This window comes from Acipenser ruthenus, chromosome 26 (assembly GCF_902713425.1).
Source record: "Acipenser ruthenus chromosome 26, fAciRut3.2 maternal haplotype, whole genome shotgun sequence".
NCBI classification, from domain to species: Eukaryota; Metazoa; Chordata; class Actinopteri; order Acipenseriformes; family Acipenseridae; genus Acipenser; species Acipenser ruthenus.
This window is the reverse complement of record NC_081214.1, coordinates 25191702-25218144: the sequence shown is the minus strand read 5'-3', so window position 1 is coordinate 25218144 and position 26443 is coordinate 25191702. Positions and strand designations below refer to the sequence as shown.

At 39.7% G+C, this 26443-nt stretch overlaps 1 protein-coding gene across 1 annotated transcript; it reads right to left on the bottom strand.

Moving 5' to 3' along the window:
• Window positions 1–1173: 1173 nt before the first annotated feature.
• Window positions 1174–26212, bottom strand: LOC117412459 (hephaestin-like). Its single transcript, XM_059001387.1, has 21 exons — window positions 26083–26212; window positions 23348–23532; window positions 22293–22537; window positions 21380–21592; window positions 20991–21170; window positions 20294–20542; window positions 18790–18958; window positions 18054–18181; window positions 17249–17380; window positions 16612–16823; window positions 15356–15506; window positions 14874–15086; window positions 13578–13776; window positions 12844–12983; window positions 12191–12322; window positions 10716–10822; window positions 9078–9303; window positions 8218–8357; window positions 7638–7800; window positions 6617–6646; window positions 1174–5983 (listed from the first exon to the last, which is right to left on the bottom strand). Exons 2-21 carry the CDS (start codon window positions 23506–23508, stop codon window positions 5778–5780), a joined length of 3396 nt encoding a protein of 1131 aa, XP_058857370.1. The 5' UTR covers window positions 23509–23532; window positions 26083–26212; the 3' UTR covers window positions 1174–5777.
• Window positions 26213–26443: the final 231 nt, after the last annotated feature.

Sequence of the window (26443 nt, the reverse complement as noted above, 5' to 3'; positions counted from 1 at the left end):
CTCAGAAGACAAGTCGTGCTTCTTTTTTTTTTGTCACAATTCAATACAGCCCATAGCAGTCAGTACCATTCCACTGAATCTCTGCCGTTTAGTCTCAGATCAGGCATATAATATTTTGCTTCAGGGTGTTCTGGTATAGATATAAAAAACATGTATTTCAGCTGATGTGCTGATGAGCAGTGGTGCGTCCCATGAAAAGCTTTAACTACCCTGTCATACTTCCTACACCTTGAGTGCGCGGTTGCATTGATCTAGCAGTGAAGCAGGGCGCGTTGTTCAACTGCCACCTGGTTCCTCCTCGTCAGTGGAGGTTTGCTTTGATGGTTTGTCCAGCCAGCTGCTCCCCTGTCAAGCACATCTGATCAGTGTGGTGTTTGCTCAACGTGATGCTGCTCCTCCTCATCGAGGAAGACTGTAGCAGGGTCGCGGCAAGAAAGAGACTTACGAAACTGCAGTGTAAAGCACAAGCGTGCACTTTAATAAACAAAATAACACAAAACAAACAAAACGGCGCAAAGGCCAAAACAAAACGTTCAAACAAAACACAGTTCGTAGGCTGGGCATTCGCTTTCACTACTTGCAGATATAATCTAGTAACACAGCAACAACACAGATTCAAAACTCACCAACTCCTCTCCTCCCAAGCACAGGATTTCTGCCTGTTTTTATGCAGGTGGGCACTCTCCAGTTAGCACCAATCTGCACTAACTGGATAGTGGCCACACCTGTGGTTGCTGGCAGAGACATTAACACTGTCCCTGCCACAATTACTCTTTTGATGTATATATCCTTTATGAATACCCATCCTAAACCTGATCCTACAATATACAACCAGTCCATCTCTTTAACATACAGGAAGAAACGGGCAGGGAACCATCTCCCTTCATATCAAGGGTTGAATGTTTTTATTATAGTTCCTTGTATTATTGTTTTGAGCGGTTTCTGTTAGAGAAAGTTGACCAGAGATGTTCATCATTGCCATGCTCTGTGTTCTGCGTTTGTAAAAAGATTCATCCTGGGTGCTAGAGCTTCAGCATGATTTTCACTGGAATGTGAAAGGTTATTGCTATCATTTATTAGCTGTGAAATATATAGGTCATGTCTTGTTTTTACAAAATTGCATTTTCTTCTTTGGAGAGCACGAACACAGTAAGTATTTCACCGTCTCCTGGGTTCAATAACAAGTTTCAAATTGGTAGCTTTATTTATTGTGCATGACAGATACACACTTACTGTACATCACTTAAATGTTTCGTCAGTAGGGTTAATCAATGAAGCACCATTATTACAGAGACAATGTTTTTACAGCAGTGGTGTGTAAAGGACTCTTTAGGGACCACAGACTCGTCAATTCCATTCAACAGAGAGCCGTGTTTTGCTTCTTTGTTTAATATTGTTAAGAGGGAGGGCGCAAAGGCAGATATTTCAGTGTAATTACAGTCATTGCAGCCTTCGTTTCATAGCAGTGCAATCGTTTTTCATGGCAGACGTCTGCCTTGTTCACCTTGTCAATGGAGAGTTTAATGTTCCAATCACATGCAAATATCAATCTATCATGTTTTAAATGTGGAAATAAATGACTAGGGGCCTGCTTCATTCTGTATGTGTTTGTTTGTCAAACAATTCACCAAGGCCTTTTGTTTGGCGTCTTTCTCAAGTCACCAAAGGTTAATTAAGACATCCCTCACAGCCTAGCATTGTGATTATCCAGCAAGAACTCAAAGGGAGCAGTACTTAGTCTAGATGGTTTACAGAACCAGACCTCCACCCCTTCACTGGCTGATCCCTTGCAAACTTGAGCAAAATCAATAAGATTAAATTGCCATCTTTGTTGGGCATCAAACCCCATTATTGGCTTTTTGATTGGACTAGGGCTGATGTGGATTAAATACACAGCAGGCAATTTAGTCCACTGGTTAATGAAAAAAAAAAAAAAAAAGTAGCCGAATACATACATTTAATTCACTGTATGGTTACGTGCTTTTTTACATCTTTACTATTTTTTTCTACATTTTGTGAGATGTCTCTCTTTTAAAAGCTCTGCAATGGAGTTCTGAAGGAATGAAGAGCAGGGGCTCTGTCCTTATTTAGACATCCTATATCTTTATGGTTCAGAAGAGTGTGTCACATACAAGACTCAAGACTAATTGCATTTGTTGTGGCAAGACACAACTTCATGTTATAATGATGTCAACCTGTGACAGGATAGCACTGGGAAAAGAAAGAAAATGGGCACATTATGGTGCGTGACCTTTTTAAATCAACAAGCCCAGTTGGCCGGGATTAGGGGGACCATATGACACTCGACAGTTCAGGATCTTTAACTCTCACCCTCTCATCCTAATACAGTACCTTTTACTTCGGAAAACAATGATCCCGAAGCCATATTGCCAGCAACTTAAAATTCAGCTGCAATTAAGTCTGAATATTACCCTGTTTTCCTTAGATCAACCTGGCAAAGTGATGCCAGTGGGAATACCAGGTGTATACCACATGCCAATAACTTGAAACACTTCCCATCACGAATTATGATGTATGATAAAGCAATGTGAAAAAAACATGGTTAACTTTGGTAAGGAATGTGAAACACATGATATAAGCATAGCAAATGCATGGCAAAGCCTGCAACATCACTGCATATTTTCTTGGGACTGTGTTAAGTTTATTACAGTCTATCTCAGGGGTTTACATCGAATTTGTTCCGATTAGAATGGATGCATGCTACTGTGGGAAGTCTGCTCAATTTGCAGACAGCTAGACAGAGACGTACGTGTATAAGCAAACCTTCAAGAGGGTTTTTTTACTCTCCTCTGAGGTACCGAATGTGATGGGATCCTAAAGTGAAGTGTTGCCAGTAAGCACGCAGTTTTGAAATTGTTAAATTCTAAGCCTGGTATTGAGGAAACCAGAGCAGCTCAGTGTGCGTCAGTCACGCTTTAACAATGATACCACGAGACTTCCTGTTCTCTGGGGGCTGCTGCAATACTGATTACATTACGCAAGGGGGAATCTAACAGTTTAATTACAAGATAATGAGTTTTGCTCCTTTTTTATTAGATTTGGTAAAAAATCATACTTATCACCCAGCATGCAATCTTTAAAAATCAAATGAAAGTTTTGTTGGTTTTTTTTCTAAGTGATTTCAACCCAAATATGTGTTTTTCATTCAGAGCGGTGATTAATTCACTTGGATATATCTGCTGCTGCTGTAGCGGAGGAACAAATCCCTTTACTGTATACACATCTTTAAATGTTTTATTAAGGGCTTGGATATTTATTAACAAGGAATAATTACACAGAACTAATATAAAGCTTTGTATCATCTAATAAAGAAATTCTATTTGCCTTCGTAACACATACTTTGACTTCCCTCTTTGTGATAATATTACAATGACGTGACTACAAGGCATTTCCACACAGACACTCGGCTTCTCTAGGGAGGTGGCATCAATTTTGTGTGACCTTGTGATTTTGCAGCACTGCTGTCTCTAACCCATTCTCAGCCCATCCCCGTGATGAAGATAATGCTACAGTGCTCAGCTGCCTGGCTCTTTATGCAATTTATTTTTTCCTGATCGTCAGTGCAAAGTGACCAGCTGACTCTGTAATCACACAGCCGGTTGGGACTAGTTGCATCAGATAAATAACACAATAGTGTCAGTTAAAAGTAGAACAACGACTCAGATTACATGGATTTTAATGAGTCGGTTCCATGAATTATTGAAGTGTAAATGTTTCTGATCTCAGATTGATTGATATTGGGGTTTTTTAGAGTGTTTTTTAGTGATGTGAAATTACTGCTGTCTGTTTCTGGTCATCTTGCCAGGACACACTTGTAACCGAGGCATCTGTCTCAATGGGTTTATTCCTGCTTTAAGAATGAATAAATAAATAGAAAAAATAGTTTTGAATGAATTCATCCATTAACCACAGACACCCAATAATAAATGATCATGTAAAAACTATAAGGAACATGACAGTTGAAGCCTCTTTCCAGCTAACAAGAAATAAAATATGAAAGCATTACTGAACTCTTCAAATAAACATGTTGCTTTTATCATTTACATCACAGCACTAAGTGCAACACTACAGTAATCAGATGTGCCATTAAGAGTGACTGGGAAAACACATTTAATTGAAAGGAAGGGACATAGAAAATATATTTTGTAGACTTTAATGAGAGATAAAATATTCTTAAAAGGGCAGAAACAGCACCAAAGTGCTACAGGCTGTGTTTCCTATTAACCTAATTGATACGGTTGGGCACAAATCGGATTTCAAAAAGGAACTGATGCTATCAGTCTTTGATTGAAAATCCATTCCTATTTTTATCATGCGTTCTGTAGAAGGAAGAACTAGAACATACAATGTTATTACAAATTCCAGTCACGCAGTTCAGGGTCAGTGCTTTCCAATTAGTTCAAGCCTGAATCCCGTAATAATCTACAAAGGTAAAGTTTTTCCTACTTATGAATATGTTGGATTGACCTACATCTGTCATTTGTGAAGCTCCCCTTCATATAAAACCGCATCTGGACCGATGTATTCTACTCACACTTCATAAGCGCTTATTATTCCCACACAATACTGTTATTGAGCAGGAAAGCAAGTCTGAAAAGACATTTCCTTATAGAGTGATATCATATTACTGTATGTGACCTAATATTCATCAGGCATGATTGTCCTCTCTACTGTAGCAACAAAAAACCTTGCAGCAGGTCGGTAGAACAGCAGGCCATTCACTGTATAAAACCTTTAACAGACTTTTAGTATTGTTCTGTGTTCTTTGCCATGCTCCCTACATGTCTTGTCAGTCAGTGGTAGGTTTTGGTTGATATTATATCAATAAGCAAATCGAAGCATGGGCTTACTGAGATTCTCCTGGACTGGGTCGCACAGTGATCAGGCATTGATTGGAAGACAATGAGATGACAGAGGTGTGCCCCTTCAGATAGGTAACACTGCTGTTAACTGCTACCTAATTAAATCCTATACACGGCACCACTGAACTGTTTGAATCAGACATGGAGGACATTTTCTCTATTATATTCAGTGTTCAAACGTAATGAAAGCATGCAGTAATTTAATGAACACAGCACAAAATTCTTCACGTATTATCCACCCTGGAGAGTAAAGACCATGAGTGTTTGTGTGGATGTGTGTTTGTGTGGGCGTGTGTTTGTGTGTGAGTATTTGTGTGGGCGTGTTTTTGTGTGTGAGTGTTTGCTTTAAAACCTGATTCAAATCGACTAAGGTACTGTACTGTAGGACTTGGTATTGGTAAAATCCATTAGGAAAAAAAACAAAAAAAACACATCAAGAATAAAAAATTAAAGAGCCGGTAACAGTGGCTAGGGAGAGTGATTTCCAGTCTGTACTCCGTCTCATTGTTCAAACAATAGAAAGATGTTACATGCTACATCTGTGCTGCGAGATTAACATCATGCCAACAGAACAACTGGGACGCAATAAATCAGACCATCACACAGCAGCTCGCATCGACCTAACATTGCCCGAGGCAGAAAGGATGAATTCCCATAAATATGAGGATGCAGACACGAACGAACTGAAAAAAGATATCAAGACAGTACTGACATCTTGTTCTCAGTCCTTCGTGCATCTGGGGAATCAATCAGCGCTCGCTGGCTTCAGCAGATGGAACTCCAGAGAGTGCCTGTAACAAATGCTGGAAAATTCAAGTCCTTTGATTTTACCATCTGTTTAGATTTCAATAAAAATATAAAATGTACTGTATCAACATTGGTTATTTAATTTCACTACGACAGGAGTAAGGAATGGGGTACAAGGTAGCTCCTCTTTCGCTTCTTCTTTCTTGAGACGATAGCCAGTACTCCCACAAGGACTAGGGAGATGAGAAGAAGAATAATGCCTCCAACCAACGTGCCGGTCAGCGCGTGCTCTGCTTCATCGTTTGACAAGATCATCCCAAACAGCGAGATCTCCCCCTGCCCTGGGTCTGCAACTGAAGGGGGAATGATTGTGGGTTACAGGTCGTGTCATTTCATCCATTATGAAAAAAAAGACATTAGTTCAATTTTAGCCCTTTATTAAAAGTGTAAACCAAGGTTTTAAAATCACATCTTGGCTCGTCAGCACTGGCAATATTATCACTGGTCACCCTCTCTCTTCTTCTTTGCTTGTATTATATCCTTTTAATTTGGAATTTGCAGATATTTCAAAGACAACATCACAGATTATAGTCCAGTTGTTGCTGCTGCTTCCTGGTATGAAACCACTTCCTGTTCTGTAGCTGAGGTTCACGGCCTGCAATCAGACCTATCCCACAGGAAGTGATACTGTACTAAGTAGAAACAGATTTATTTTTTCTTGTTGTACTTGAAAAGATCATCAGCACAAGCCAAGGTTAGGATCGGTTATAATGCTGCTGATGCCAAAGTAAATGGATTTTAAAACCCTGGAAAGCACTCCTTTAAGAGATGTTCAACCAGTTCCTGTGCCCCAACCATTTTAGAAATTCTTCTGTTTTCAGAGCCGGTGTTAACATTATTTTCTTTCAGAATCACAGGCTTTTCAGGTGTTGTTTTTGCTGACAATTATTAGCATTCAATTGTAGAATAAAATCAAATACAATTACCTGAAATGCTGAATGTGTCAATCACAAGCTCTGGAATAAAATAAACATGTGAACTCTTAGTCAAAATTACAAGATCATTGATTTTTTCCCCAGTTATTTTAAGCTTCACAATAAACACATTTGTAGGTTTATTTGCTGCATTTAAAGGGAATGAGTTTTTAACTAAATGCCCATCAATCCCACAATTGAAACATTTCATAGTGTCTGAAGTAGCAAAAATCGCAAAATCAGTGCCATCTACTTTAAATTTTAGAACAATATTTGTTTTAAACCATAAACAACTGTCTCCTAAAGGAGACTACATGTTGCAATAGTGGAGATTTAAATCCTAATGGGATTCTTTTTGGAGCCGACACAATCTGCCTGTGTCGGAATAACTCTTTCACAATTAGATCATTCTTTAGAAAAGGTGGCATGTTTTGAATTCATTATTTTTCTTACTGACACCACTAATGGCGAAACAGCAACAAGAGTCATCCAGAATAATTTCATTCTCTGCTATTTTATGTACTAGATCAGTCTTACTTAAAAAAGCCACAACCAATCCATTCATTCTAGACGCTGACTTTATATTTTCATACCCAACTACTTTCCCAATTGCTAACATGCACTTCTCTATGGGAACAAAGCCTTCTGTAATTATTTTGACTCCATGCTTACGAGTCAATCTTTCAAGGAGAAAAAAAAAAACCCTGCGCCATAGTGGCCGCAAACGTTTACAAATGTTTTCTAAATTACTTAACAAACAAACTATTTATATAGAAAATAACAAACACATATATAAAGAAAGAAAAACAAAACACTTACCAATCCCCTCCACCTCACTCACTCCCCTCTCCCAGCATGCACCACACAGAACAGGCAGAACAGGTAGATAGATACATAGATAGATATAGAAGTTTCAAGATACTGTATTTTCCTCCAATTTAATTCAAGTTTTGGTGTTATTGAATATGCTGCACTGTATATATATATATATATATAGATAGATATATATATATAGACTCCTAGGGTTCCTTGCCTCTCTTGGGGTGCACAGTGTACGTGGTCTCCATGCCTGCGTGGATGTGATCGGTCACATGGCAGTGAAGCAGCCAGGTGCCCGGGTTGCTGACGGTCATCTCGATCGTCTGGAAGGTGGCCGGGAACAAATCAAACACATCTGCCCGGTGGGGTGTCCCATCCTGAAGTGTTTGAGGATAATAACACGACATGAGAAACAAGCAGCACTGGGAAACATCCTAGTCTTTGCTGCTGACACAACACCTAGCATTGTGCAGCCCTACCGATACGGAATACACTATAGATACAATAGGGGCAGAGTGATGTTGTGTATATCCTTTTGACGTCCTGAGATTCTTACACAATATTTGCAATACAAATGCACTTTGAGTCATGCAGACACAGACATTATCAAAATAGGCAGGCTCTGTAAACCCTTGTCCCCACGAGGCTGCGTATGCTATGCTCACACAATACAGATACATGACACTTCTAGAATTGCCCTTGGCTGATCCTCCCGGAAACTCGTAACCCTAATCAGAAAAACAACAAGAATCTGCTCTTTAAGCCAGAACAGCCATAAATAAAAAGTCACTCACCATATATGTAAAGCTCTCAGCATGAAAGTGGACTGTGTGCATGTCAATCTCTTGTCCCATTCCTAGGAGATACCAGTCTACCCGTTCTCCCTCATACATTGCAAGTCCGTGTAAATTACCATAAATTTTCCCATTTATTGCTGAAAGACAAAAATTTTACCTGAACAGATTCTATTTTAAAAAATAATTATAGAATGATTGCTCTATTAATACAACGAAGAGTTGTGTTGTTCTGACGCAGTGAAGTGTTATCAGCACTGCCTGATCCAATCAGCCAAAGTTAAGAAAAAAAAAATGATAGAATAATTTAAGAGTTTGCAGGCAATCAGGCATTGCTAAAAAAGTCTGGCTTTAATCTAAATCACAGCGACATACAGTATACTCATAAGCAATATTAATACCACAAGCATTGGTCTCAAAGTATGGCATGCATTCTGTTAAAATGCCAACGTATCAAAGCCACTTGTGTGAACTGCCTAACTGAAACATTCTGTGTCGTATTAATACAGGGGTCCCTATTCCAGCTGTGCGTGTTCACTCATGCAGCACAGTAATAACTCCTTTGTCTGCTCTGTATATTGGAGATGTCTCAGACACATGGCTTGTTTTTCGAGTGGACTTATTTACATCAAAATGAAACATGTCGTACCCAGACTGTCCGTGCATCCTGGTTTAAAATTGTCATTTCAATCAAGCATTGTAATCAATTCACAATAGCATCTAGACTGGAAACACCACCTGTCTGCTGTTTCGAAACTGAAGTTCTATTATTATTATTATTATTATTATTATTATTATTATTATTATTATTATTATTATTATTATTACATTTCGATGTGAGAGGAGGTGCATCAACTTACCATGCATTTTATTGCTTTCACGAAACCTTTCATTTTGTTGATTGATTTCACTGATTTCTTTTTTGTTGTATATTTTTATATTGTTCTCAAGGTACCAGGACTGATTCTCATCAAAAATTAAAAAGAGGAGGCTGAATTCTCTGTCGACGTCTTTCCTGGTTCTTTCAGCATTAAGGGTACCCTTTCGACATGTGATTAAAGGACCAATCAAGCCGCTGTGCAAATCCTAACAAAAGATGAAGAAGATGAAGTTAAAACTGTGGTCTGGTCTGTGCAACAGTAGTGGATGAACCCAGTACATCACCAGCTACTCAGCTTGAGTACTGTGTAAACCTCATATTAACTTCATGTTTTTACCCAACACGTATTGAGTACATCCAGCCATTGAAAAAACTATAGCATATACTATTTTACAAAGTACATGCATTTTGTACACAGTTCACACTTTATATACAAGGTTCACAGTCTACTCGGGTGCTGGTTTTCTTTTTATATAGCTGCATACATGAGGTGTGTTTTTACATAAGATGCATGTTATAACAAGAGTGTTATACAAAGTAAGTGTTATACAAGGTAGCCCAAGACAGTTCAGTAATGTGCGTTTAAGACAGGGTGTATGCTATACAGAGATGCATATTGTATTGCAAATATATAGGCTAGTTTACACAAATCTTATTCTTAAGCTATTTGCAGAGGCACAGCGGGGTTTTGGGTTTTTTTTTTTTTAACCTATTTATCATCTGTATGCATGCACTTACAGTTGCCAAGGTTACAGTATGGCTTGGCCAAAAATATTTTTAATTCAGAAAGAATGCATTCATTCTACACACAGCTGGTGCCACAGCTATCTGATTGCAAGGCTTTATTATAAAATATTAAATACTCCTGATGGTTCATGCATTAGCCTTTCATCTTAAAGGCTTGGGATCTGATTTGAAGTGTTTGTAATGCACAACATCAACATCTCTAGAAATACAAAGAGGAGAAATGTGTTTGTAAGCCCCAGAGGTGAGGTGAACTGCAGTATCAGAGACCAGGTGAACTGCAGTATCAGAGACCAGGTGAACTGCAGTATCAGAGACCAGGTGAACTGCAGTATCAGAGACCAGGTGAACTGCAGTATCAGAGACCAGGTGAACTGCAGTATCAGAGACCAGGTGCAGTCAGGTCATTTAAACTGGTCCTCTATGCTACAGATCTTCCCATATACAAGATTCCAATAGTAAAAGCATAGCAATGTCTGATACAGCATAGGGAAGCATTGTAAAAAAATAGTGGGGTATGGTAAAGCATATTAATATGCATGGCAAACCAGGGTAAACTATGGTAAAACTGCAAAAATAAAGTGCAAAAATATGGTTAACTTTTATAAGGTTTAGCCAGATGAACTTGATAGACTTTGCCATGCATCTGGCCCTATGGGTTCAAAACCTGCAATAAACAGTTCGACTCATCTTTCTGAGGATGGTTTCAGAGTATTCAACTCAAGTGTGGAAAGGTGTTTTTGTTGAATTGTGTTTTTTTGTAGGGCAAAGTTAAAAGTTTAATTTAAAAAGTTTACCACTTTGCTGTAAACTTTATTTTATGGTTTTTGTAAAACTCCAGCCGAATGGGAAAATCCAATAACTAAGCAATTACCTTTACTGGGTCTACCATGGAGTAATAGGCCCATGCGTTACAAGCAGAGTCCGCCGGGCCGGGTCCAGACCTCTCTGGGATGTTCCATCTGTATGTAATAATCTCTCCTGCTCAGAGTAACAACAGACTTAACAGTTACCAATGCAAAATATATATGGACATGCATGTTATATTACTGGGTTATTAATGGAATTCATCCAGAAATCTCAACAGCATAGAGAATATACTTTGCAAACATGCTAATGAACTAAATGTTCATGCAGGAGAATTTGCACATTTGTGTTAGAACTGCCTTCTGTTATGAGAACAACTTTGTCTTCAGTTAATGATCTTAATTGCTCCAGGTAGAAATTAATTGGGAGCTTAAACCAACTGAGTGGATCGGAAGTGCAAATAAGAGGTGTGTTATCACTGTGCCCGTGTACAACTCAGATTGAATTGTATATTAACTAACGTGCAACTTTCTTCCTGTGAAGTTCCAGACAGTGGTGCACACTCCTGCATTAAATCAATGGCGTTTTTCAACTCCCACTGTGCTTTGTCAGCTTTTAAAACATGTCTGCGATGTCACCCTTTGACCTTTTGATTGATTAACTCTAATAATCTTCAAACTAAAAGTAGCTGTGTGGCTTTGAAGAGAAGGGGAGTGAAGAGCAGATATATTTTTGATTTGTCAGCAAAACCACAGTCAGAACCATTCAACAGAAAACTGAATACCATTTTATTATGCAACACTCATGTCAACAATTAGTTAATTATATTATTACACATTTCAAATGTAACACTTAGAAAAGGGCTTGCAATTTCAGTTTAGCATTTCACATTTCATATAGCTTTTGCATTTATGTTGTTTAACCATTCGAACAAGGTTACAGCCTACTTAAATATTGCCTGAATACTTCTTGAAAACCGACCACTGGCAATGATATTTAGGTCGTCATCTGTTTTAGGTTTGGCAAAACAATCAATGACTTTACTGTCCATTCCTGGTTCACATTCCTTTGTTTTTTGCATTTTTATTTTTCTAATGCCACGTTCATGTTTTACAGCTAACAGTCCTCGCTACTATCTTCACTTACAACAGACACAGATATCCGTGCAATTCAAACTCAAACTCCGAGGAACTCATGACAACATTCCCACAATATGAGAGACACTTTTTAACTGTTTGAGCTAAGTGTAACAAAAGAGCAAAAATCTAATCCAATTACCAAATGAACAATCAAGTGAATCGCATTATCGAACAAGTAGCATTTAAGAAGAAATGCTTTAAGTGGCACAAACAACTCACACTGTTGAACTTAACGGCACTGAAACAGTGAATTATTGTTACCGATTCAGCACTTATCATTGTATATCTGTTACTGAGACCTGCAACCTGAAGTGAAAAGAATGTGTTAGGTGCCTCATTCAAATACAGAAGGAAGGTTCTAACCATTCCTGTTGAGAAGGGAGTGGAGCTCTGCTCTGCGTACCTGGTTCAGCAGCAGGGATATTGCCTCCGTTGGTCTCCTGGGCACCATGTGCATGTAGAGAGTACTTGCGGGAGGCTTTATTTTTAAAAACTATCAAAATAATATCTCCGACCTCAGCCCGGATCAGGGGACCTGTAACGGAAGATTAGTGTTTAAGCACAGTGCAGATAGACACAAATATATATATATATATATATATATATATAAAGATACAGGGTCACTTTTAAATACACAGTTGTGGGGGCTGAAATTCAAAGCTCAATATACAGTAGTCTAATAAATGCAGTGGGATAAGACTCATTTCTTTTTTGATAATTAGCTTTGCAGACTGCCTCATGTCTACTGTGGTAGAAGATAGCAATAATAATAATAATATCTTTATTTTTATATAGCGCCTTTCATAGCAGACCACCATCACAAAGCGCTTTACAGAGGTAGGCTGTGAACTAGGCATTATATGGACATTGATTTAACACCTCATCCGCAGGATGGAGTGCAAGGAGGTTAAGTGACTTGCTCAGGGTCACACAGTGAGTCAGCAGTGGCAGAGGTGGGATTTGAACCAGGGACCTTCTGGTTACATGCCCTGAACTTTAACCACTGGACCACACTGTCAGCTTCGTTTCCAGTAAGTTTACAAGGTAGAGATATACCCAGTATCCCCAGATGCTCCTCCTCAGCTGTGCGCGCTCTGCGTGTTGTAAAGGTCCCGTCTGTATATTCTCTGTACACAACTTTCTGGTACTTTGACCCAATCAGACCCTCCTCTTTGCCAACAAAGACGTGTCCGTAACTGTGGATGGAATTACACAATATCCCAACAATCAAGTAATTGATTGTGACCAGAACATTAAAACAACAACAAAATCACAATCTTTGACAACAGTTCAACTGAAAAAGTTTGGATGGCATGCTTTCACTCCAGGGTAAGTCTATTAAGGTTCAGCGACTACAGAAACATTTTCCGTTCATAGAAGTAATAGTTTTATGGATTCATTACAAAGCTATAAAACAGGCAACTAATAAAACAATAAGCACGCTTTGCTTAACCCGTTGCTTAGCTGCCAGTAATAAGTTTGTATTTCAGTCCTGTCCTTAGCAACCCAGATTATATGAGACTTCTTAGCTGGTAAAGTATTCTCTGCTCAAGTAAATCAAACAAGAGGCCCCAGAGTCACAACAATGCTATTATTATGTGTTATTTTTACTCTTTTTATTATGCATTTCTCTAGGGCCCTTGATCAGTTATTTGATCTCGACTGTGGGTTCATACACATACTGCCAAATATTGAAATAAGACTCAAATGAAACATTAAAGAAGACACGCGCATCCCTTATCATGCCTAATTAAAAGCAGGCATGTCTAAATCAAGCGGCAGTGCATCACCTGTCCTGTGCAGAGCTGTTCATTTTCTCCAGCTCCCAGACCCGGTCCGGAGAGTAATCCCATTCCATCTCCTCAGCTGCCAGGTAATACGTCGGCTGCACCCTGTAGTGCGGCAGTGAAGGGGCTTCGTCTTTGTTACACTCGAAAACCTGGTACTCCTGCTTCATTCCACTCGTTTGACAGATGATCCCAAAACTGCCTGGGAACAGAGAGAAGGAATTCCTCGGGTGAGTGGTCACTCCTCATGGTACCTAATAGGAATCCATCACACAGAGAAAGTCAATTGAATTCTCAGTTCTTGTGTGTGTGTGTTTATATATATATATATATATATATATATATATATATATATATATATATATATATACCTGTAATTGTGTTTACCATTAGTGATGTCTGTATAATGCCATTTTAGTTTAAGTTCAATGGATCATTAAAATTGATCATTATTTAATTCAGTTAGATTATTATTGTAATGTTAAAATCAAATGGGCCACTATACTGACAGTTCTGCAGCCTTTTATAATTTAGATAACCTCACTATTCTTACCATTATTCGTGTTCAAATTACGGAAAATATTGTATGTTTTCTGAAAGCAGTGTAGGACATTATTACAATAGAAATGGTCATTACCAAGTCCTTGCTGAAGTACATTGCCTGTTGAAAAGGAGCATTCTTAAATGATACTGAGTGGTAGACAAACTGTGCCAGTGAGTTCTCTAGACAGATGACGGAAATGTGCTGAGCACTCCATCTCTCAGAGTTGCCTGAACAGGAGCTCATTATCCAGACAATAGCAAAACAAACACAAAAGAGGTGCTTGAGAGGCACAAGCAGTTCTTGTCTGTTCCAGGAACCCAGCAGGCCATGATGGCTCTGGATTAGACTGTCATACAACTTAAAAGAAATGTAATAGTACATTTAGACAAGCTATTGCATGTCAACGTCTTGTCCTAGAACAGATTGTAATGGCTTTGCAGAATATATGCAGATACACACATGCACACACACACACACACACACACACGCACACAGGGTTATTTTTTTAAATATCAGGCTCTAATCATCAAACTCTTCTAATTGAACACAGGGTTAAAATAATATATCATAACAAGCCATTAACAAAAGATGACAATGTTTTAACAGTCTAGCTTTATTCATCAGTTGATGACCCAAAGAAGTGGGATCCATGCCATCGTTTACTTGCTACTATGAAGCTGCTATGAATACTATAGTATAAACAACCAGCCTTGTCTCAACCCATTTGAACGCTGTCTGTAACTTATTGCCCTTACCAATGCTGTCTGGCTGCATCAGAGCCGATGCGGAGGTGTGAGGCAGCAGCGTGAGCGAGTCTCTGTGTCTGCCATGGAGCTGGAGGGTGTTCCCCTGGAACACCATGGCATGGATATCCTCCTGACTGCCCAGGCCCAGCAGCTGCCACGACACGTTGCTCCCCCGGCACATCTGCAGCCCCGGCAGGGTGTTGTAAGAGAAGCCATTGATCGCTGCAATCAACAAGGGCAATCAATCAACAAGGGCATGGACTGATTATCACTCACGAGGCAATCATTTGGGCTGAATCTGAAATTACTGGGGAAAAAAACTAAACTACCATTCATCTACACGGATTGCACATGCAATTAAAGAGCCGCTGTAAAAATAAGTGTTTCCTATCAGTTCATGTAAGAAAGGCTATGGTTTGGGTTTGGGTTAAGATTAGGGTTAAAGTTAAGGTTAGGGTTAGGGTTAGGTGAATGTGAAGCATGTGACTTACTGTTCATGACGTTGGATTCCTTGAACCCAGCGTCTTCGAAATTGATGTCGTAGACGTTCATGGAGGCGTGCTTCAGGCTCTGTCTCAGATACCAGCTTAGATTCTCATCAAACTTTGTGAACAGCAGGAAAAACTCATTGTCTACTTCTTTCTGGTGTGAAAAAGGAGATACAGATTCGTGGAATCGGGATTCTTAGGTAGCAAAACACCACAGCGGATTTCACACTGGAATGGTATAGTATACTTTCCAAACAAATAAAACTATATTTTGACAGACATTCCCTGTGCAAGTTTAATCCCTAGCAAAGTGTAGTAAAGCAATACCGGTAGCATAAAATTCAATTGCAATCCTGTCAAAGCACAGGAACTGCATGGTAAAGCATGGTACACCACAGTAAGTGTACAGCAGTGTTGTGTGATACCGTTACGGACTGTGCCCCCTGTCTGTGAGATGAGATAAGATGAGATGAGATGAGGTTAAAGCTCTAAAACCACGAATGCAGATGTGCCCGGCTCTTTTGCACACTGGTTAACACGCTCGCTTGTAGTGCGTGGGGTCTCCAGTTCCCACGAGCCTCCTCTCTGTTAGAGATTACTTTGGGAGTACATGGGCTTCCCCATGGGTCACAGGACGGTGTAAAAAGACGGTGTACGCCATTGACGTCTTAAGTAGGGGACCCAGCTCATTTGCATATCTCTGACAATTGGTTAGATACAATCTCTCGGTATAAATCCGTGACGGTAAATCACATCTAAAACCATTACTGGCCAGTAAAATAACCAGGCAGTAGTTTTATAAATCACATGTTAAATAGTGCCCAGTCATTTTTTTCAATGGCCGGAAAAGTACTACCATTTATTTTTTTAATATAGCCCAAGGTGTCTTAAAAAACCAGAGCGGAACATTCATGGTTTGCAAAACCCCTGCGGGATATTCTTTCACTGGGGATTCTAACTACATCTAAGGGTGTTGATTGTTGTAGTGCATTAGTATCATACAGTTGATTCTGTGTGTAACCCTAGATACAAGTTAATACTGGTACTAGTGTAGTCCTGTACACCATTATGATACCATTGGTATGAAACATACCATTCTACCAATGGCTTGTAGCTCTGTAAACGTCCTTACTTTACCTTGCTTTAACTGCCCTTTGTACATAGCACTGGCATTGTGGTGCCACAGCACTGTAACTGAAATTGATTTGCTTAGTTTATCTCTGGTTTTTAATCTGAAACGAGAGCTATCCATGTGCTACCTGGTGGTTCCCTCTTGTCAGAGTGCCAGCTTTGCAGATGAGCAGCGGCCCTACCAGGCCTGAGTTTGTATCTCTGACGGGATCCACTGCTGAGAAGTACATCCGGGTCAAACAAGGCGGGTCGCTAGGGGTCGGTCCCGCATACTCAGGCACAGTCCATTCGTAAGTGAACTTCCGAAGAGGTTCCACAGACTCCCCGTCTCCCGAAACCCCTAAAAACAATTTGCCCTGTATATGTTAACACTTCTGAGTCTTGCATTTACAGTATACCACTGTTCCTTAGTACAAAGCCTAATGCACGTCTCTTTCATCCATTAGGGATTACTGGTGATATTTTGATATTTTAGGACCTTTTTATTTTATTCTGTTACATGTTCCCATGTATTGCTGTGACTGTTTACTTAAGGTGTTTCTATTGTTTTAATAATTTTTTTACATTTTGACCACTTTTTAAAACTTTTAAATTGCATTCCTTGCCTCAAGATGGCTTCCCATGTACCCGCATGGACCTCTCAGAACTACATTTCCCATCATCCTCCTGCCCACATATGTAACTAAGATGGATTTACCAGTGATCAGGAGGATGATGGGAAATATAGTATATATCTATATATATATATATATTGCAAGCACATACCATCATTGTACCGGGTTCCTTCAAAGTCTTTCTTGTAAATGACACCATGTGGCTGGATACTGTAAGCTCGGGACGCTCTGTTTAAGAAAGTGACCAAGATCGTATCCCCGACTTCCGCCTTTATCACTGGGCCTGCAGCGAGGGAAGAGTTGTTGATATTTGATTTTAGTTTGGTTGGGTTGGTAGGTCTTACCCTGCAGAAAGTATATTTCTGAGTACAATAATGGGCTCTGTTTAGCACACATAGCACAAAAGCAAGTTATTGCCCAGGACTGGAGAATTCTATAAGTAAAACAGAAAATAGAAGACATTAAAACAATATGACAGTGCAAAGTCTCTAATCCCATAATTCTATATTTTTTGCTTCATTAGTGCCTTCTGCGTGAACCTGCAGTCTGCCCTATGCCTGACCTGCAGTCTGCCCTACGCCTGACCTGCAGTCTGCCCTACGCCTGACCTGCAGTCTGCCCTACGCCTGACCTGCAGTCTGCCCTACGCCTGACCTGCAGTCTGCCCTACGCCTGACCTGCAGTCTGCCCTACGCCTGACCTGCAGTCTGCCCTACGCCTGACCTGCAGTCTGCCCTACGCCTGACCTGCAGTCTGCCCTACGCCTGACCTGCAGTCTGCCCTACGCCTGACCTGCAGTCTGCCCTACGCCTGACCTGCAGTCTGCCCTACGCCTGACCTGCAGTCTGCCCTACGCCTGACCTGCAGTCTGCCCTACGCCTGACTCTTAATGAGTGATGAAGAGTAAATGTGCTCCTGAGACAAAGCTGAGGAATACTGTGTGGAATAGACTTTACCAAGTATCCCCAGGTGCTCTTCAGAAGTGCTCCTGAGTTTTTCAGTGTCAAATCTTTCATCGGTATATTCCACATACTTCGCTTTCCAATATACCCCTCCGAGTCTGTCCTCACCACGAACAGAATAGCTGCAAAATCATTTATATATATATAATTTCATTTATTTAAATATTATTATAGTCCTTGTACATTATCTCCAGTATTTACACATTATAGGCTCAATTTAAGCAATGGCAGACCTAAGTACCGCCATCCTTGAAATCATTAAATAAGACCATAAATAATTTAAATTTTTAACTTACAATTTTATTATCTATCTTAGTGTTGCACAGCTCTGGACATTGCAATCCACTCCAGTCCAGTTCTAAAGTAGTAAACTGAACCTGCTATGAGTCAATTAATTTTGGTTGGATTTGAATAAAGACAATGATAAACTAAGCAAATCAATGTCGATTGCAATGCTGTGACACCACAATGCCAGTGCTATGTACAAAGGGCCATTAAAACAAGGACATTTACAGTGCTACAAGCCATTGGTATCTTGGCATTCCTAGGTATCATAGTGGTGTGAATGAATACACTGAATTGTACCATGGTAGCAAATCAGTATCAAGGTACTACTGTGTCAGATTGGGCACCACTGACCTATCAGAACGTTCCGCGGTCACTACACTGCTGCAGTGACCATATGTGGAGCGCCCTGATTTGTGCTTCACTGTCTCGGAGGACCGTTTACCTATGATCCATTTCCAAAGCCTGCCCAACATCTTTCTCGGTCCTCGAAGACCCATAATTCCACAGCACTTGCTGGGCAGCGATGAAGTATTTTCGAACTTTCTCCGTTAAATGATTAACTGAAGACATCTTGGTACACTTCTTCACATTAAACAGGGCTCCTAAACCAGCTGCAAAAAAACAAGGCAAAAACAACACAGTTGATAGCAGCTGGTCTCACTAGAAAAACCTCACATCTTTCAAAGTAACTTTCATTAAGAAACAGCAGAGAGAGAGAGAGAGCAGACGTGCAGTCCCAGGGGAGACTGCGAGGACTGGCACTGACAATATTATTGCACCTGCGTTATATTGGTAATAAGGGCAGTAGTTCAGTGACATGCCTTCTTCAGTTTGAATTTGCACCAGTATATGTGTTGCTTTTAGACAAACGACAAGAGCAATGACAGCCAAGAAAATTACACTGTGTTGGATCTGAAACAATACACAGACTATGAGTGCTATCTTTTTTCCCATTCTAAAATCTATGAAAATACATAGAATATACTGAAAAATGTGTGTTATGTTTTTAATGTAGCCTTACTTCCTTATCTATATAAATTGTTTATCAACAAGCAATCACGGTGATGGCAAAAACACATTTTATCAGCTGTATCTAGCTAGTGGGATCTGACAGTCACAGAGAAGAAAGCTCTTTCATGTTTTTAAAAACCTTAAACCTCTAAATTAGAGCCGTGCAATTAAATTGCCAACCATGGTGGCATTTAATTACATGTTTCGGAGCATGACAACTTCAAACACCGGAAAGACATGGTTGCCTACTCTGCAATACTGACCATTTATCAAGGAAATATATCAACAACACCCAGCTGTACTTAATTAGGAAAGCTGCAAGATACTAAAATTAATCTCATGTAGCAGGTGACATTATCAGACAAAATGCTAATTATGGCCTGATTCGCCATGCTGATCAGCTTGGAAAACAAAAGAAGATTCCGTAATGTTTTGAATGCTTGGGAAATGATTCCCATCGGGGATCTGGTTTTAATCTCACAGATTAACTATTCCCTCTGTTTCATCAATCAGTGCATTGCTAACCTGCTCCTTCGGGGTTCCTAATTGTCACCTGCAATTTCATGTGCTTCTTAAAAATAACATATCTTACAACTATAAGCTGCCCCTGTGCTGCGTCTGAATTTGGATTGACTAGGATCTCTCTTAGGCAGTCATTTTCATTAGAGAGAGAGAGACAGCATGTTATCTTTTTTGTGTGCATGGATGCGTGTCTGCGTGTGTGTCTATAAAGTGTCTTTTCAAATAAGACGCACTGTTAGATTTGAAGACTAGCCTTGATTTCTCCTCAGAAAGCACTCTAGTTTTATACTGGGCTTGGTAATTATCTCTGCACGCCACCTGCACTCCAAAGATAACTGTTCGTAAAATCCATACTATACATTTTTTATTGATCGGCATTAACAACACAAGAGAAATAAAAGAACTTTCTTTACCTGGCAGGTGTTCATTGCAGCTCAAAAGCCATTTCCCAATGTTCCTGGGCACCATCTCGGCAGTCACAAAAGTGGCTGGAAATAGACTGACCACATCTGTGCGCTGGTGTCTCACAGTCAGTGCCTGTCCATGAAAGAAGGCCGTGTGGACGTCTGTCTCGCTTCCCATCCCCAATAAATGCCACGATATTGAGTTTCCTGCACACATCTCCAAGCCGGGTAGATTTCCATACATGAAGCCGTTGATAGCTGCATTAAACAAACATTTTAAATACCATCCGATATCATTATTATCGTTAGCTTATTATTGTATTCTAAAATGAGTGCTAACCAATGCTTTACAATCCAATTTCCTACCTTATCAGCTGTATTAACATTATTACTGCCTGTGCCCCAACCCTTTATATTTATTTTGGTAAACCTTTTCTATCTTAATTTGCAGGCTATGCAAATACTAAAATACTAGAGCTGTATCCTGGTCACATGATTTGATTGCAGCTTGACCATTGAAATTTGAACCAGAACACAAAAAGAGACTGGAAACCAGGGAGCTGCAGAAACGCATCTAGAGTGCTTTCATCAAGTGCAAAATGCAAGCTAAGACCCAAGAGATCTTCCAGAGTCATTGGCATTGCTGGTGTTATGGATATGGATTTCACAGCCTCGGTTAGCCCTCCTTTAAATGATTACACCCTACAGTGCATGATGTTGCTGTCTCTGAACGCCTCGTCATCTCGGTCCACGGTCCCGGGATCGCTGCAGAACCTCTGAATGTTCTCCTCAAGGTACCAGCTCAGGTTCTCATCAACGTTCATAAACATCAACAGGAAATCCTTGTCCACATCGGAACGAGTTAAAGACACACCATCTAAGATGCCTTAAAAACACACACAATATTATCATTATTATCATTATTATTATTATTATTATTATTAGTAGTAGTAGTAGTAGTAGCAGTAGTGGTAGTCGTAGTAGTATATTTGTAATACATGCTAAACTGTCATCCTATAAACCGAAGGATTTAACACTGTAGTCAATCACACTGCAGAGGCGCAGTTACAGTAAACTCCTGGGTTCAGATCTGACCTGGCTTGCAGGTGAGCAGAGCCCCGATCAGGCCGGATGCGATGTCTCGGGGTGCGTCCACATGGGAGTGGTAGGCCCATGTCAGACAGCTCGGATCGTCAGTCGTTGGGGCGTGGTCCACGTTCACATTCCAGGTGTATTTGTGGGACCCGCCCGGAGGAACGGCATCATCCAGCTTAGCACTGCCAGACATCAGGTCTGGGTACAGAGCACCTGGACGAAGAGGAGCAAAGGTTTAATGTTAAACTGAACTTCTACTGCAAAATGCACCGCTCTGAGGAAACACAACCAAAGTAGGGGGAAGGAAATGTCCTTCACCAAGTCCTGATTTTTCAGAAATACCTTGCTGAGAATTACTAAAACGATCATGGGCTAACAATCTAGCTGAACCCCCTCCATTGTTACCAGGATAAATGTAGTCATTATTTGAAGAACTACAGGTCTGGTGATTCCTATAATAACTATAATCAGTTCAGAGCAGGCTTGTGCACTTCGGCTGTTTTTTCTCAGAACAATATCCTACCTGAACTAGAAATTAAACCTTCTGAAACTCAGCTCAAACTGGAAAAGTATTTTTATTACCTACTTCTCCAAATAACATTTAGGGGGAAAAGGGCAGTAAAAAATGTTATAAATATGTAAAATAAGGGTGTCCAATCACGGTCCTAGAGGGTCATGATTCCACTCCAGGTTTAACAGGTAAAATGAGATCATGAACTTCAGGGTCTGCATGGAGGTTCAATTGGTTCAATTTGAAACTGGGTTGGAACAAAGACCAAAAGTGGAAAGCCAAACTTTGGACACTCCTTGTGTAAAGTAATATTAAAGTAAATGAAAAGACTTAAGACAGCAATAGTAACAATATGCAAAAACGGAACAAGGACTGTGATCTCTCCAGAGTTTCAGGGCTTGCCTTCAGAGTCCTTCTTGTAGAAGACGCCATGCGGATGGATGGAGTAGGGCCGCAAGGCAAAGTTTTTCAGGTGAATGATGATCTCATCCCCCACTTCAGCTCTGATCAACGGGCCCAGGAACCCGAGCCAAGTTGGTTGGGTCACTTCAGTGCTGTACGTGGAGTCAGAGTATTGTTTATACACTGCTTTCTTATAAACTCTGCCTATCCTATCTGCACCTCCGGAGAGGAAATTAGCAGCTTCCCTGTAAAATAAAAAAGAGGACGCATTTGAGTAAACATTGCATTTTTAGAAAGCCTGGTAGTTAAATACTTGTACCCTGTGTACAAGGGGAATTCGAGTGCTGGTTCTATTATTGAGATGAATTAGAACGCTCTTTACAGAACCCTGAGTCCAGGATGTTGTGCCACATGTAGCACTTTGTATTCTAGTCTTTAGAGAACATTCATTCACTCTGTGCTCTATAGAGCAATGTGTGACTAATTACTCTCATTTTGAATTTCAATAAAACAATCTTGAATTGATTCTCCACGCAGTTGCCTATTGAATTTAGCACTTTCCCCCTTATCAAAATGTTTTCATGCTCACAACCAGAATTGGAAATGCTTTGAGACCTCCGGCGGATAGCAGCTTGCAATTGGAAAGGGATCACTGATAAATCCAAGCTACAGTAATAATCAGTTCTTTCAGCGGGGCAACTGCAGTCATTTGGAGGCAGCTTCACCTCACGCTGTGTGCTGGTAGTACTTTTGTAACAGCACATCTCCTATTATAATTGTGCATGTTAAGGTCACCGGGGAGGTAATGAGAAGGAGCTGTAGTTAAGATGTGATGCAACCCCCACCAGAAGGAATACGTATAATAACTGACATTATCTTCAAAAGAATGAATGTCCTCTGCTGTCACCGGACTATCCAAATGCTATACTGTCACACATGGAAATAACTGGACTGGAAGTAAACGTGAAAGTACGAATGAATGGTCAATGCAGTTAGACTAATGGTGACATACTCCTACAGGTTAACTGAGCACACCCTTGGCATATTCTACTTACTCGTCCTCTGTGAAGTTTTGTCCTGTTATTTCATTCCTGCCAGTCGGGATGTAATCCCACTCAATTTCCCGAATTCCCAAGAAATAGAGTCTGGTGGCACCTCTGATTGAGACCAGCAGGTTCAAAAAGCAAAAAGCTCGGAGTGCCAGAGACATTTTCATTTGTGTCTGCTTCCAGGTTGAACTCTTGCAAGACAACACAACACAGTTTAAATTGGAAACCCAACCCCCCCACCCCCACATCCCAAGCATTTCACAGCAACAGGTATGGTAGTTATCTTTTTAATGCCATTACATCTTAACTAGGCTACCAGACCTGGGGGATGAGATCATCAGACATTTTAAATTAGCTATCCTAGGGTATTCATTCTGCAGTTATTTTTCTACTTGGCTATTAAATACAGTATACATACTTACAATTGTATTTATATATGTATTAAGCAGTTTTATATATGTGTGTCTGTGCGTGTGTGTGTGTGTGTGTGTGTGCGCGTGTGTGTGTGTGCGTGCATGTGTGTGTGTGTGTGTGTGTGTGCGTGTGTGTGTGCAATATTTAAGCACCTGGCAGTAAAGGGAAGTGGAGGTGAAAAGGGCTTTCCAATTCAATTACACAGAACAGCTCAGTGGTATTGCTTCTGTGGAACCAACCTCTGTGTGTCTCGGTTATTTATAGATATACTTCAGAAACTACAGTTAAAATCAGACAAATATTTCTGCAACAATGACTTTCACTAAAGATGCTAAGAGTTCTCATCAAGAAAAAGCTCATTTAACATACACAGTACCAATAATTTCTGTACTATTGATTAAAATCCACATGATTTCACCATTCTATATTCACGTCGTCCAGCAAAAAAGGCTGATGCTATCTAGTTGTCAAAGGTTTCGGCTAATGCCTTCAGCACTTTATAAGAAAGCTGATGGGTTGGTAGTCCAGTTTGCATAAATGAATCATCTGGATATGACTGGACTTGCACTCAAGAAGAAAATAAATGTATTAAAAAGAGGGTTATCTTTTTTCACATGGTGCTACTTATATATGATAATTAACCTTCCTACAAAGTGTCAATACTACAGTATTATAAAACTATATGCCTTTGCTCATGTCAACGGCCTGTGCCTCTGCTCAGGTCGTGACTGCAGACTGAACCATTCAGTTAATTTAAACGTACACATATTTTACAGTGTACAGCAAAACGATTGATGGCTGATTCATAATGCATTTAATTCACTAATGTGATTCAAGGACCTTTTTAAGTTTTAAGTGTGGCTAGATGGGTACATCAATTGGAAAAAGAAAAAGGATTCATAACAGTCACGCACATTGCACTCTTGAGTTAAAAGTGACAGGAGTTGTGCCATATTTTTTTCAATTACTGTTGATGTAGTGACGCAACTGAATGTGGTACAGTATATGCAATACGTATTCTTTACTATATACAAGCTGCATCTCCCAGTTTCAGTCAAGATGCACTGTAATAGAAGGCTGAAATTGTACTTTGATGGCAGTGTAATGTGTACTGCACAAAAATGTATTAAATCCAAATAGAATTTAGCCAAAAATCCAAATTCCGTCTGCTAGTAAAACAAGTGAATGTCGTATCTGCTGTACGGTAAACATTCTATTTTATTAACGGATCATAAAAGTTTATCTGTTCTTTCATTTTTGAGTAGCATCTCTTCCATCTGTCTGTGCTATCAACTTCCACCTTGATCACAGTGACCTTGGGGTTTCTGTCAACTTTCCCTATTCACATTGTGGATTCACTTTCACTTTGTTGAATTAGATCATAATAGCTTCTCTTTCATTGTATGTATGCGTGTATGTCATATTGTATTTTTCTTGTTCAATACTTCTATATATGCTTTTGCCTAGTATACTGGACACTCCAATAAGATAGCTAAAAACTATTTCAATTGGGGTATAGCGACTTCTAAATATTTGTGAATGTTGACACATGTACAGGTTGCACCACATGTACCAGATAAATGATAGGACATCTAATATTTTACATATTTAAAAATACAAAGCAAGCACACAAACCAACCTGGATAGATGATGTACCATTTAGTTATTTAAAAAGCATGATGGGATTTTAAATGTGCAATGAATTGTTTGTGATTATTGTGAGACTTGAATAGTGATCTCAGAAATGTATGGCTTCTCTTTGAAAAGCTTGTCCTTTCTTGTTCAAATTTTAGTGTGAAATACAGTTGATTCAAAACTGTGTTCCAGGGCACATCACACTCCTTGACACAAAGGGTGTTACAAGAGCGTAATGGCTTGTAACTAGATTCAGTTCCTTAATCACTGTTAAAACAAAAAAAAACTAAAACTCAGCCTATTTCCAGCAATACTGTTACTTTTTACTTTTGTCTCTCTCGCATAAGCATGTCAAAGTCAGAAAAAAGATTAAAGTTTTCATCTGAAGTCAGCTACAGTATTTTATTAACATTATCAAACAAATATCAATCTGATTGATGTGACTTTGAGGTAAGCATTGCAATCACATTAAAGTTGTCACTTGATGGCTCTACAGCGTACAGACGTTTGAGTCTCAGGTGACAGTATGGTTAGTGTAAGTTCGTAATTCAGTCGAGAATTCCGTCACACAAGAATGACTGCATTCACCAGTTTTGATGGCTTAAGACAGTACCCTGTACACATAAGGCTTTTTATAACACAGATAGCAGGCTTTGATTGAAATACTAAACAATGAATTGAAAATGACTTACTTTTCTTCAGTGGGTTTTCCTTCATTACCGAACACTGTAGAATGTGCAGCTTTGTTCCATTATGAAATGACCGTGTGGCTCACTGCACTGGAAATTCCCAGGAGTCTGTTCTGCTGCTATCTAACAGTACAAAGTCTTAACAATAAAAGAATATCTTCCAAGTCAGAGGAATTTGCCTATTTACGACTTTAATGTATTTACCAATGGAGGTAAAGTAAATGGGTGCGGGTGATAGCACTGTCTGAGTCAGGGGATCAATAATAAGAGCCTGTACCTGTGTGGATTGGGCTCTTCTCTAAAGCATGTTTTAGTAATGTTTGAATGACGTACTTAGTTAAAAACAAACCCTTTGACCAAAGGT

What these genes read in the sequence shown, in the direction of transcription:
- LOC117412459 (XM_059001387.1), bottom strand. Translation starts at nt 23,508, where the DNA reads ATGAAAATGTCTCTGGCACTCCGAGCTTTTTGCTTTTTGAACCTGCTG. An exon ending in GGAATCCAACGTCATGAACA is followed by an intron (nt 15,087 to 15,355) that starts GTAAGTCACATG and finishes TGTTGATTGCAG; the next exon opens with CGATCAATGGCTTCTCTTAC. An exon ending in GGAGCATCTGGGGATACTGG is followed by an intron (nt 12,323 to 12,843) that starts GTATATCTCTAC and finishes CTTCCGTTACAG; the next exon opens with GTCCCCTGATCCGGGCTGAG.